Raw genomic sequence first — 12584 nt, forward strand, 5'->3', positions numbered from 1 at the left:
TCCTGACAACAGTTTCCAGGGCTGACAAAAAATTACCTCTAAATCTCCGAGCCAATGACAGCTTGCGGCTGACACCTCATTACGCCCGTGTCAGCGGCGTCACGCGCTTACAATTAGCGCGGCGGTGCATCATTCCAGTCACATCCTCAAAAAGTGGATTGTGTTTTGTGAGACACAGCAGACGTCTGTAGACCCCCACCGGGATGGACCGAGTGCGGCCCTTTGAGGCCAGGCGGCTCTGTTTACCCGATAGATTTCATTAAATTAAGCTTACCTCTTCTTTGCCTGATCAAAGCCGCCGCTAAGAGCCGCCCTGCTCCCCCCCCCCCCCGACCAGGACAAGCCGACTCCATCAAATAGGATTTTCATTGTTCCTAATTTCTTTTTTTTTTCCACACTCTTACTTCGCCTTTTTTTGGCATCCCCTTTAGGTGCCGCATTGCCCCGTTTGTCACGACCCCAGCACCTTTAAAAAAAGATCCCCACTCTCCCCTCCGTTACCGCAATGAAGCCGTCAACCGAGCCAACAAACAGCTCACGGATGCACCTCTGGGATGCCCGTTTGATAAGTTGTCTTCCTGGATGAAATGGCCGGGTTACCGGGGGTCGACTCCGGCCCTGTCTGGAAAGGAGCAGGAATGGGGTCTCAAGCTGGCACACCGGTGGTAGGAAGACTTCAAACCACGGGTGAATGGGAGGATGAGAGAGCAGGTTAAAGGGGGGGGGGGGGGACACCCGTGGGAGACCAGCAGGGGGTGGGTTTGGGGAGAGGGGGGGAGAAATCGGGTAGTGAGGGAGTGGAAAGGCCTTGATATCCACGGAAAGCACAACAAAGCCGGAGCTTTTTACATTAAAAAGAAAAAGGAGATTGCCTTTTTTTTTTTTTTTTTCCCCACTCGACGCCTTTTTTCCCCGAGCAGAGCGCCATGTCCTCCCTGGGCCCGCAGGAAGCGAGAGGCTGAGCTCGGCTGTAGCATTTGGCACATCTGAGGCACATCTGAGGGGGCTGAAGTTCTCGCCCTCTGAACACTCGCATCACATTTTACAGGAGACCAGATAGAAGTAGACGTTGAGGTGGGTGATCCTGGTTTAAATCCACTAGGACTCACTGCTTGTATTTCAGCATCTCGGGCCTCGACAAGTAATCATGTGACATTTTGATTTGGAGGTAATTCTTTCTTACCTCCCCCCCCCCCCCCCCCAACGTGAGCCCACGAACACAAACGCAAGCCATGTCAAATTTGCACCGATATCAGCCTCAGCGGGCGATAACCGCTTGATGATTAAGCAACGGTAAGTGTCGGGGAGAAGAAAAGTTAAAGATTAATCGTCAGCCAATTAAATGCCCGCGGTGAGGAAAGTAAACCGTCTTGGCACGGAGATGTCCTCCTGTGATCTCAGGCAGCACATCTCACAGATCACTAGCACACGATACAACCCCCCCCCCCCGTCCAAACGCATTGTTTCCGCACGCTTACTTTGTTTGTTCTGCGATGGGTTCGGAGGGAAACGTTCTGTAAATGTTGTGATGAGTGATAGAGGTTTGGATTGGTGGAAGGACTCGTGTGCTCTCGAGATCAAGGTCGGTTGCACTTACACTACGGGTTTATTATCGTGTTGTGAGCACCGGCACCACAAAACAATAACAGAACAAACATAAAGAGATCATTAAAGACACACACATGTACATATTAAAGACAAACAGGGAACTAAAGTGACTTGGGGTAATAGGAAGAGCTACAAAAAGTATAACGAACACCAGCAAGCATTGGAATTATATCCCATAATGACTCATTTCTATTGATGAAGTGAAAGGCCTTGAGTTAGTATAGTTGGTATAGACAGCAGTGTGGACTAAACTAGACCGGGCTGTTTATTAACACTTTGACATACAGACATTTATGAATTACTAAACAAGGCCAGATTCTGCAGCAACAACACAAACACAAACACAAGCTGTTCTCAATAGACATCGCTGGCAAGTTCAAATAGGAACTCAGAATTAACCTCGGTGGAACCACCGCTGAGCTTCAGAGTAGGACGGTTTGTGTGAGAGAGAGAGAGAGAGAGACAGAGAGAGAGAGAGAGAGAGAGAGAGAGACAGAGAGCGAGACAGAGAGCGAGAGAAAGAGAGAGAGAGAGACAGAGAGCGAGACAGAGAGAGAGAGAGACAGAGAGCGAGACAGAGAGCGAGAGAAAGAGAGAGAGAAAGAAAGAGAGAGAGACAGAGCGAGGCAGAGAAAGAGAGAGAGAGAGAGAGAGCGAGAGAGAGACAGAGAGAGACAGAGAAAGAGAGAGAGAGACAGAGAGAGAGACAGAGACTGAGAAAGACAGAGAGAGACAGAGAGAGAAACAGAGACTGAGAAAGACAGACAGAGAGAGAGACAGAGACAGAGACAGAGACAGAGAGACATTGGATGTGCATGTAAACCACGAGGGATTTGAAAAGGTGACACTTATAACTACAGTATGTTGTATACATGATTAGGGTGTTGCCACACAGATGCACATTTTGAAAACCACACTTTAAAAGATCATTTTGTAAATGCTTTTTTATTTGTAGTGTGTATATATATATATATATATATATATATATATATATATATATATATATATATATATATATATATATATATATACATACATACACACACACACACACACACACACATATATGTTAGAAGGCGTTAAAGTTACTCACGAAGTCTTTCTCCAGCTTCTCTATCTCCTGCTTGTAGCTCTTCAGCCTGCTGTTGTACATGGCCCGGCTCTGGATGGGGATCTCCCGCGCCTCCAGGTCCATCTGCTCCAGCTGAAAACCAGCAGTTTAACTCAGATAATTTAACAAACACTTTACATCCCAGAACTAACAGGTCTAGAGCTCACTCTGATCCACTTTACATTACAATGTTAAGATACAACCTGGTGAAATGTGCACTTTTAACTTTTCATAGCGCTCTTGAACAGATACTAAAAGAAAATCTAGGCCTCCCTATCCTCCGATGATCATCCTCTTACCATCAATACATTTCTGTTAATGTCGCATTTCTACGACAACAAAATCTGAATTTGTGACAACTCTGGAAACGTGAAACTTTCTGATTATCTTCAATATGCTCCGTGTTGATTGCAAGGAGAAAAAAGGCCTCCCGCTCGCGTCACTCAGCCGTGATACAAGTCGCGAGGCAGGGAGGCTCGTTCCGCAAATAAATACACACAATCAAAAAATATACACGAGCGCCGCGATCATTGCGGGCGACGTGCGCGGGGCCCAACGATGTCACCGCGAATGCAGTAAACGTACATTTGACGCGCGGCTAGACAGGTCTCTCTGAGGCGGGCTGGGAGTGAAACTAATCACCGTGACATAACAAGACAACCGCGACAACAATTTGTCTCTGTCGGGTGACTTTGCTCATTCTTAAACAGCAACATGAAGACTCCCACCTCAAGGTAATGGCTTGAAATGTGTCACGGGGGTGTCACTTAAAAGCAGATTACTGGAGAGTAATCATGTGAGGAGGAAGCCTCCTTTCCGCCATGTGAAGTGTGTGTGTGTGTGTGTGTGTGTGTGTGTGTGTGTCGGCATGTCATGTCACCACCGGGATAATACAGGTGCTGTTGTCTGGTGCCAGGGAAAATTGTCCCCTCCCTCCATTCCACACAAATTCATTATTTAGGAAATGGGAAGAGGAGGAAAATTACTGATCAAAGACGTACCAACTCTCTGACTTCTTCAAGCTGTTTGTCGACATTTAGAACCAGCTGTGTCTTCTCGTCTGAAAGCGAGAGAAAAAACAGCAACATATTGATCAGCCGACAGAAGAACAGCGCTTCGTGACAACAACCTAACTCCCCCGCAAACGGGGGAGGGGGGGAGAGAGAGAAAGAAAGACTGGGAGAAAACAACACACGAGGACACATTTGAAGATATATTTACACATTCTCTCTACACGACGGAGCCGACATTTGATGTCTCTTAGTTATTGGCGTCTATGAGGCCCTTTGTTGGGTTTTTTCGTTGGAGGAGCGGTGAGACACCTCGTGCCAACTCAAAAAGGGAAAGGGAGGTGTCAGCTTTGCTCACTTGCCAGAAGTACGAGTCCCACTCAGGATGATCCGCACCTCGCCGCGTGGCTCTGCTCTTCCACATCACCCATTTGAAACTCATTACAACTTGCAAGGCCGTAAAAAAAATAAAAAAAACACGGTGCATCCCGTCGTTATTTAAAACAATAAATAAAAAAAATAAAAAAAAGGGCAGCGACGCTACCACTTCATTTGTGCGCGTCGAAGAACTGGTCTTTGCCACGAGAGTGGACCCACAGGAACACGTGGAGGTGTGGTCCGGTCGATCAGCGATGGAGCATCGTCAACACAACATGACTTAAACAGAGAAAACGTGTCAAAATGTTGAAATAAATGGGAAAAAATGGTTAATTTGAGCTATAGTCGGATTAATTACCGAGTCATCGTTAAAGCCATATATCAAGAAAAAGGTTACAAACTCTCAAATGTTTGAAATGTGGAAATGCATTTTTCACAGCAGACATTTTGATGTGTAGCAGAAAGAGTACAGATGTTACCAGTAGGTTATGTCCCAAATTCATACTATATAATAACTCTATACACAACAAAACTGATCTGCATATTAAAGTGGGTTAGCAGACGGTAAACAAAAATTATTAAAAACACAGAAATGTATTAAATACATGTAACAATGGACGTGAGTCAAACTGCAACATCGGAATGTTTTCACTGCTAGTGAAATATTAGAAAGATAAAAACAAAATTGTTTTAAGATTTAAGAGTTTTAACTCCATCCAGCTGTGAGCAGCTGTAGTGTCCATCGACAGCGCGCACACACACACACACACACACACACACTGTGTTGTGTCACTGTCACAGTGTGAAAACCCTTTAAATCGACTCCACTTCTGATGCGTTGTGTATATACTTCTTTTCGGGTTCACAAGGCTATTTATTAGTTGTTGGACTGCGATATCATCAAAACAATCTAAGCCCAAAAATGTTCATTTCTCAGGCACCGAGGGCCAACATCAAACTTTTGCCGGTCCTCAAATTCATTTTTAAAACCCGTGTCCAACCTGGCAACGCACACAGTAAACAGCCGCAGGCTGGAAGTGGAGAAGGAGCTCTCTGGCTCAAACTCTGGAGAGCTGTGAAATATATATGGATATTTACAGATGAGAAGTTTTGTACACAGAAGTAAGGCAAATAAAGAAGAAGTAGGGCATGGCAAATAAATAAATAAATATATAAATATATATATATATATATATATATATATATATATATATTCTATTTGAGTTGCAATGATTGACAGGAAATCTCTCTTCGTAAACACTCAAAAAGGTGAAAACATGGCATTCATGTTTCATGGAACAAGGCCGAACATGTCATTGTATTCTTATTCAAATAGTTCTTGAACCTTAGGTTTTTGGGGGGGATGGTAACAAATAAATATATAAACATTCACATGCATTTGATTGTTACATAAATGAAGGCAGTGAAGGGCATTCTTCCCACACGCCTCGGCCATTATCAGCAATTGTGCACATGTGAAATGGAGAAATACAACAACAGCAATGACAAAGGCCCTTTTGTCTGGAGTTATATTAATGTATTAAATGGAGGGCTGTCAAACCACACGGGAAAAAAAAATAAAATAAATTCATCCACTTCAGGAAGAAGAGCCAGAGGGAATTAAGAAAGGAAAGAAGAAAACCCCGTAATGAGAAGGAAGGGAATTGAAATTGCACCGTAAACTATTCTGTTGGTGGCAGAAGACGTCGAACGGCTACTTGTGGTTCTAATGCGTTTCCTGGCTTTGTGCATATTCATACGGGCTTTTTTTTTTTTTTTTACTCTGACACAGTCAACAGATGGCGAGAGGACGCACTGTGGAACTACGCTGTGGAACTACGCTGTGGAACTACGCTGTGGAACTACGCTGTGGAACTACGCTGTGGAACGGGCTGCCAAAGAGTCTTCAAAAGATGCCAATTCCACACCAGACATGTTCGGCTGGGCGAGGTTTTGTGTGAGGCGGGGCCCTTTGAAAAACCAATGAGCAAGCCTGAGATAACTGCTCCAAGTAAGGGCTGGATTGGAGTTTTTAGCAGTCGAAACGGAAAGAAAAACCTACTCGCAGTCCTCAGTCGTGTACAATACAGTTTAGCCAAGGCCACTGCATACATGTCGCAGTCGTTCTAATATCCATGGTAGGCCGTCTTCCTGGCTTTGTACAGTTGATCTTATTTTTAAAAAAAGCATGCAGTGTATTTCACACTGCAACAAAACTGTCTGGTAGATTAAGAAAAGGATCTCTTTCTCCGTTACATATTTTGAAAAATGCAAACTTGACGACTATTTTACCTCCACTGCCAACTGTGATTTATAAGGCAAGTGCAAAAGCAGTACTTTGATCTGTGGACAAATAAGCCACAGATCACAACTGTGTGATAACGGCACAATGGCTGCTCAGAGATAACGTACGTTTTTTAATGGCCCAATGGTCAATAATATAATAATAATAATATAAAATAATAATGGTCCCAACGGGCTGAGTAAAACAGGTGCGTCAGCTCCACTTTGAGAGACACACGTTTTTAAAAATCGGGGAAAGGGAATTCTGTGCAGTTTGTATCACGCAATTACTATGCTGCAATCAACTGCTCGTCCATAACTTTAATTATCATCTGTGACCTAAATATGAAAAATAAATATTTAGATAGATGAACAAGAAACAAAACCTATAGAATAAAAAGGAAACATTCTGTGTGGGACGCATCACAAATTGTTGACAACTTTTAAGACAAATAAAAAGTTGTCAACAACAACTACACAAGACATTGGTTGCATTGGTAATGAACATGCGTTTGTCCGACAACACAAATAATAAACCACCTGAAATATTCGGGGCAGCCAGTAAGAAACAGTGTCAACATACTGTACATCAGTGTATTAATCCATGTGGAGAATACAAGAAAAAACATATTTCTATTACAGCAAATCAAAGAAAAAAAAGGAAACAACTGATTTTGACTCGATTCCCATTCGAACACTTTGAATGGTCATTTGGCTGACATAGAGAAACAAACAATAAATGCATTTACACATTAACATGAGATTGTATTTGCCACTAAGCACAGTGTTTACACTCGTTCTAATTTTTGTCTAAATCCATTAATGTCATGCCAAGCCATTAAGCCAACCAGCAGCACGTGATTCACCCTCTTACATACGCGGTTCACCTTTAGTGCGATACGTCTTCTACACGAAGACAATACGGTGAATGGATGAAATAACACGAGTACAGTAACGCGACATTAACTACCGTTAGCTAGCCTTCTCAGCTGAGGAATGCCAGCTAACCGATAGCTAGCTCCGGCTAACTGATTTAGGTTAAGTTTTTACTGCCTCACCTCCGCTTAGTTTGGGGATTCTGCCAATTTTGTTCGTCACTTCTGCCGTAATGGTTCCGAAGTCCTGCTCGTAGGCTTCAAAGTCTGACGACATGTTGACGTTTAGGTTTTAAAACAGGTGGCTTTCTTAGGTTAGCTCAGGATGATAATAACAACAAGTCCCGAATGGAGTCCCTTCCTTGAGTCACAGTATAACGTGCTCGACAAGGAACACGACTTTATTTTTTATTATTCCGACGCCGAACACGAATCAGCTAGTGAATAGAAAATGTCAACTGGGTTTTATTTTTGCCGCACGTGAAGAAATAGTGCTAGATTTTCTTTTTTTTTGTGAATTATTTGATGGTTTGAGTGACAATGTGCTTAGATTTAAGAAGAAAAAAATGTCCACAAGGCGGTTGAGGGTACTATTTCCTGAGACACCATGAGAAAGGTTCCTCTCTGTACACAAGAAGAAATTGAAGAAGAAGAAAAAAAAAAAAACCAAGGAAGTGGACAGGTTGGTAATTTAAAGTGACAGTTTTTCGCTCCCTCCGTACAACATGTGAACATACGTGTACCGCTGAACAATCGACATGTCTTTAAAATACGTTGTCATCCGTGTTTCTAGTGTGCACGTTGTGGCAGAAATCCAGCCGTTGGTCTTGTCAAGCTGGCTAACAAGCTAGCTAGCTAGCTAGCTAACTACTGTTAGCCCCGGTGCCAAAACCCGAATACAAATGTTTTTGTTTCATATATTTATTTTTTTAGCAAAGTGGTGTCATTGTAACGCGTGCGTATAACTAACGCTGTAATACAATGTGAATTAGCTAAGCTTGGTAATAGAAGTTAATTAGTTTGTTGGGTAAATGCTATGGCTGTTGCACCTAGTGAGAGTTAATGAAGAAATACACCCTCGAGCTGCTTTAATGTATCATGTGCTCCCGTTTAGTTAGCTTTTAATTAGCTAATAAGCTACTTGTTAAAGCTATCGTTAGTTATCTCCGAAAGTTACTGATGCTGAAGTATTGGAAATATTTGAATACACTTCAACGTCTCCAAACTGTTCAATCAAAACCTCTGTTAATGACATTATAACCTCCATGACAGTATGATTTTTTTAGCAGGGCTGTTACACGTCACTGCATTCGTTTAGGTGTGTTTGGACTGATGTTACGCAAACTTGGCCACTTGATAGATAACGTTGGATTGAGTGATCCATCGTGGATGTTTTTTTTAAAAATGTCTCTCTCTCTCTCCTTCTCTTAGATGGGGAATTTGAGTCCGTCACAAGGATAGTGTGCTCCGAAAGATTGGCAGGAGAGGATGCTGCTCTTTGCCAGGGCAAGAAACAATGGGACAGGGAGAGCCCCAGTGACCCAAGACCAGGCCAGCTGCTGGGTACTCAGAAGACGAGCAAAAACATGTGCATCCTCTGCACTGCTGACTTTGCAAAATAGCTGAGGGGAAGAGGAAAAAAAAAAAAAAAAGTAACTCGTCGATACATTTCAGGAACTCAACCAAAATACTACAACTTACCTTGTGGCGGAAAGATGAATTTCCTGTCAACTTTTGTGACATTTCAGAACCTCCATGAGGTTCGAAGATTGTGCCACTGGGGTCCGATCATAGCCCTGTCCGTCATTGCGATATGCTCCACGATGGCCATCCTGGACTCCATCATCTGGTACTGGCCGCTAGACACTACAGGAGGCAGCATCAACTTCATCATGCTCCTCAACTGGACTGTCCTCATCCTCTACAACTACTTCAACGCTATGTTTGGTGGACCTGGATACATTCCTCTTGGCTGGAAACCAGTAAGGGTTCCCGATAAGGATAAAAGGCTTTTAATCGTTGGCGTTTGTTCATGTAGATAAGAGTGAAACCATTAGTCATAGGAAAGATGTTACTTCGAGAAATGTAACTTATTTGTTTATCCCGAAACAGGAGACTCAACAGGATGCCCAGTACCTACAGTACTGCAGAGTTTGCCAAGGGTACAAGGCCCCCAGGTCCCACCATTGTCGCAAGTGTAACAGGTAGGTACATTTACTACGAAGGTAAAAGTATGTTGTCTCTCATCTGTGTGAAGAAGATAAAAGCGCACAGGGACGGCACTAATTTACCTAGAAAATAACGAAAGGTGTTTCTGGCACGCCAAACTGGACACTCCTCCTCCTCCTCTGCCTCCCCCCAGGTGCGTGATGAAGATGGACCACCATTGCCCCTGGATCAACAACTGCTGCGGCCACCTGAACCACGCCTACTTCACCAGCTTCTTGCTGCTGGCTCCGTTGGGCTGCTCGCACGCCGCCATCATCTTCATCATGACCATGTACACGCAGCTATACGAGAGGGTCGGTGGTCTCCCTACCCCGCCGCACCGGCCTATTGCCGCCGCCGCGTTTATCGTTTGATACTGACAAGCTGTGTTCTTTTTTCCTCGCTGCAGATATCATTCGGGTGGAGCACTGTGAAGATTGATATGAGCGCCGTGCGTCAGTTCCAGCCTCTCATGCCGTTCAGTGTGCCCGCCTTTGCTGCCACACTGTTTGCCTTAGGCTTGGCACTGGGCACCACTATTGCCGTTGGCATGCTTTTCTTCATACAGGTACGTGTTTACGATTCACACGAGCTGTTGGATATTTAACGTTGGCATTTCGGCGTTAACGATTCAAAAGCCAAGCATTTATTGTATTGAAATAGTCTGTCCTTTTTCAGATGAAAGTCATCCTTCGAAACAAGACCTCGATCGAGTCCTGGATCGAGGAAAAGGTCAGGATGTCTCTTTTCATTTCTCTGTTTTGTGATGTCAGTGGAATTTGTGACGGATGGCTTTTTGTATTTCTTATTGTTTCATCTACAAAAGATAAGCTAGGGATTTATAATCCCTAACATGTTTTTGAACACTTCATTGTCAAAGTGCTTTCAATTGAAAATGTCACTTTCATGACAGTAATCCACACGCATTCCAGGATCATCCGTCGCACAGCAGAGTGGACTAATTACAGAAACTTGACACCGGCCCGCCCACACAATCCCGTTGACGCGCACGCTACCGCTCTCTGTGTCTCCCTCTAGGCCAAAGACAGAATACAGCACTACCAAACAGGGGAGGACTTCACCTTCCCGTACGACCTCGGCACCCGCTGGCTGAACTTCAAGCAAGTGTTCACGTGGTCAGGGACGCCCAAGGGTGACGGCATCGAATGGCCAGTCCATCCCAAGTGTCACCAGCACACCTTAACTGTAGGTTCAGTTTGTTGTCGAGTCGGGGGATGCATTCAATGCTGTTTTTATTTTTCTGATACTGTTCTTCTTCTTCGCATGTTTAATGATAAAATTATGTTTTATTTTGTAGAATGTTTTAAAAGCAGTTTAGGCAGTCGGTGTTGTAAGATACATTGTCGAACAATAGGGACGTTAATCGTCTCGTTCCTCTTTGAACAGATTGAGCAACTGAAGCAGAAAGCTGATAAGCGAGTGAGAAGTGTAAGTACCTGTCAGATCTGTTGATTTAATACATTCATCTTCAAGCAACAAAGGCTACCGGCTGTACTTAAAAACACTAATATGGAGTACAGATTGTCAGAAATGGAGTCCGACGTTTTAATGCGTTAAGATTAAAGACCACGACTTTATAAACACGCGCTTGTATCTGGCCTTGAGTTCAGGTTGCGGTCGGAGCAGTAGAATAACCAGATATGTCGTGTGCCTCGGCCAGCAGGTCCAGTACCAGGCGGTGGAGGACTATAACGGAGCGTGCTGCCCGCTGAGCAAAGGTCTCCAGACCTTTTTCAGAACCCCCTGCACCGAAGAGCCCAGGATCCCCCTCAACAAGGGGGACACCATCCTGGCCACTCGCGGCACCAAGTGAGTTCATTCGGGCTGAACAGAAAATACAGCCGCCATGGTTGTTTGTCCCTTTTTATGCATTTGTTGTAGTCTGAAGTTAATGGACCAGCATTGTTTTTGTCCGTTAGAATTCTCCTAATTTTAGTTTTTCTTTCCTTCTAGATGGTGGATGTATGGAGACAAAGTTTTGAATGAGGGGCATATAAGCGGTGAGATGTGGTTTGACTTAATTTCTTATTTTAATTCATCGAAAACACAAGTGTGTAACGGATCCGTTCTCTCCGTTTTCTTGGCTTTCAGGGGGGGATCGTGTAAGGGGATGGTTTCCAAGGAGATGTGTGGAGAAGTGCCATTACGACACAGCTGCCAGCGACAGCACCGGCGATAAGAAAGCAAACTAACACGCTTGGCTTTATGTAGAGCAGGGGAGTTAAACTGATCAAAAGGCGTGTGTCCGCGTTCATAAACGACGCACATCCACTAAAAGATGTCACGCCTCAAAAGCTGCAGGCCCATCGTCAAGAACTTCATACTTTGATTCAAACTTCTCACACTTCAATACCAACTTGAATTTTTTAAAGGCAACATAGTTCACCGAGTCTTACCGAGCGCGTCGCTGTCAGTCACTCGTCCTGAAGAGGAGGACGCAGTTGACGAGAGGAACCGGTCCCGTGGCTTCAGTTTGACTCCTCTGACCAACAGTGAAACCCAGCAAGAGTCTTAATTTCTAAGAATTGCCACCAGGCTTTAATGTGACTTCATTGTAATTACATGACTTTTTACTTGAATCTGTCGTTTTTACTTGTGTTGTGGTCTGTCTTTTTGCTAATTATGCAATGCCTCTGCCCCAGCTAACCCCCGGGACATCTTCATGCAACTCTTTCTACAGTATGGAGATAACACTTAATTTCTCTTTATTATTTTTTGTAAAAATTGTTGGCCTCAAACTATGAATTGAAAATTAAAAAAAAATCTTCCGCTAGAGTCGCTTTTTGCCTCTATCCTTGTGATTACTCTACGTTGTTTTAATGCATGTTCATTTCTTAAGTGCCTCAGGCTCAATTTAAAATATTCATTTGGCATTTATGTAATTGTTAGTGTTCCACATGAGTTTAGGATTCTTATGCGTTCATCTTACTAATTTTAACTTAATTCCATCGTTCTACATTGTCAGGTTTACACTGATTGGCAACTGGGTGTTACTTTAACATTGTACTATATAAAAAATTTAACAAAAATGTTCATTCACATATCTTCGGATCCACTATTTTAGGTGCAATCAGAAAGTGCTCCTACGTT

The 12584-nt window shown here is 43.6% G+C and overlaps 2 protein-coding genes across 4 annotated transcripts; one reads left to right on the top strand and one right to left on the bottom strand.

Moving 5' to 3' along the window:
* Positions 1–535: 535 nt before the first annotated feature.
* vti1a (vesicle transport through interaction with t-SNAREs 1A) lies at positions 536–7627 on the bottom strand. The gene is made up of 4 exons (XM_068729185.1): positions 7449–7627; positions 3721–3779; positions 2702–2812; positions 536–622 (listed from the first exon to the last, which is right to left on the bottom strand). The coding sequence occupies exons 1-4, from the start codon at positions 7540–7542 to the stop codon at positions 536–538; spliced, it is 351 nt and encodes a 116-aa protein (XP_068585286.1). The 5' UTR covers positions 7543–7627.
* A 91-nt stretch (positions 7628–7718) lies between these two features.
* zdhhc6 (zinc finger DHHC-type palmitoyltransferase 6) lies at positions 7719–12269 on the top strand. 3 transcript variants are annotated; one of them, XM_068729300.1, is made up of 11 exons: positions 7719–7947; positions 8697–9247; positions 9378–9469; positions 9628–9787; positions 9883–10041; positions 10152–10205; positions 10512–10679; positions 10881–10922; positions 11158–11303; positions 11448–11494; positions 11586–12269. In XM_068729300.1, exons 2-11 carry the CDS (start codon positions 8981–8983, stop codon positions 11684–11686), a joined length of 1236 nt encoding a protein of 411 aa, XP_068585401.1. In that variant the 5' UTR covers positions 7719–7947; positions 8697–8980; the 3' UTR covers positions 11687–12269. The 3 variants fall into 3 exon arrangements, with proteins under 3 accessions (XP_068585401.1, XP_068585399.1, XP_068585400.1); XM_068729298.1 differs by having other exon boundaries at positions 7720–7947; positions 11155–11303; XM_068729299.1 differs by lacking the exon at positions 7719–7947 and adding an exon at positions 8381–8583 and having other exon boundaries at positions 11155–11303.
* Positions 12270–12584: the final 315 nt, after the last annotated feature.

Source organism: Cebidichthys violaceus, unplaced genomic scaffold, assembly GCF_023349555.1.
Source record: "Cebidichthys violaceus isolate CVI_PGR_0920_01 unplaced genomic scaffold, fCebVio1.0.p SCAF_45, whole genome shotgun sequence".
NCBI lineage: Eukaryota > Metazoa > Chordata > Actinopteri > Perciformes > Stichaeidae > Cebidichthys > Cebidichthys violaceus.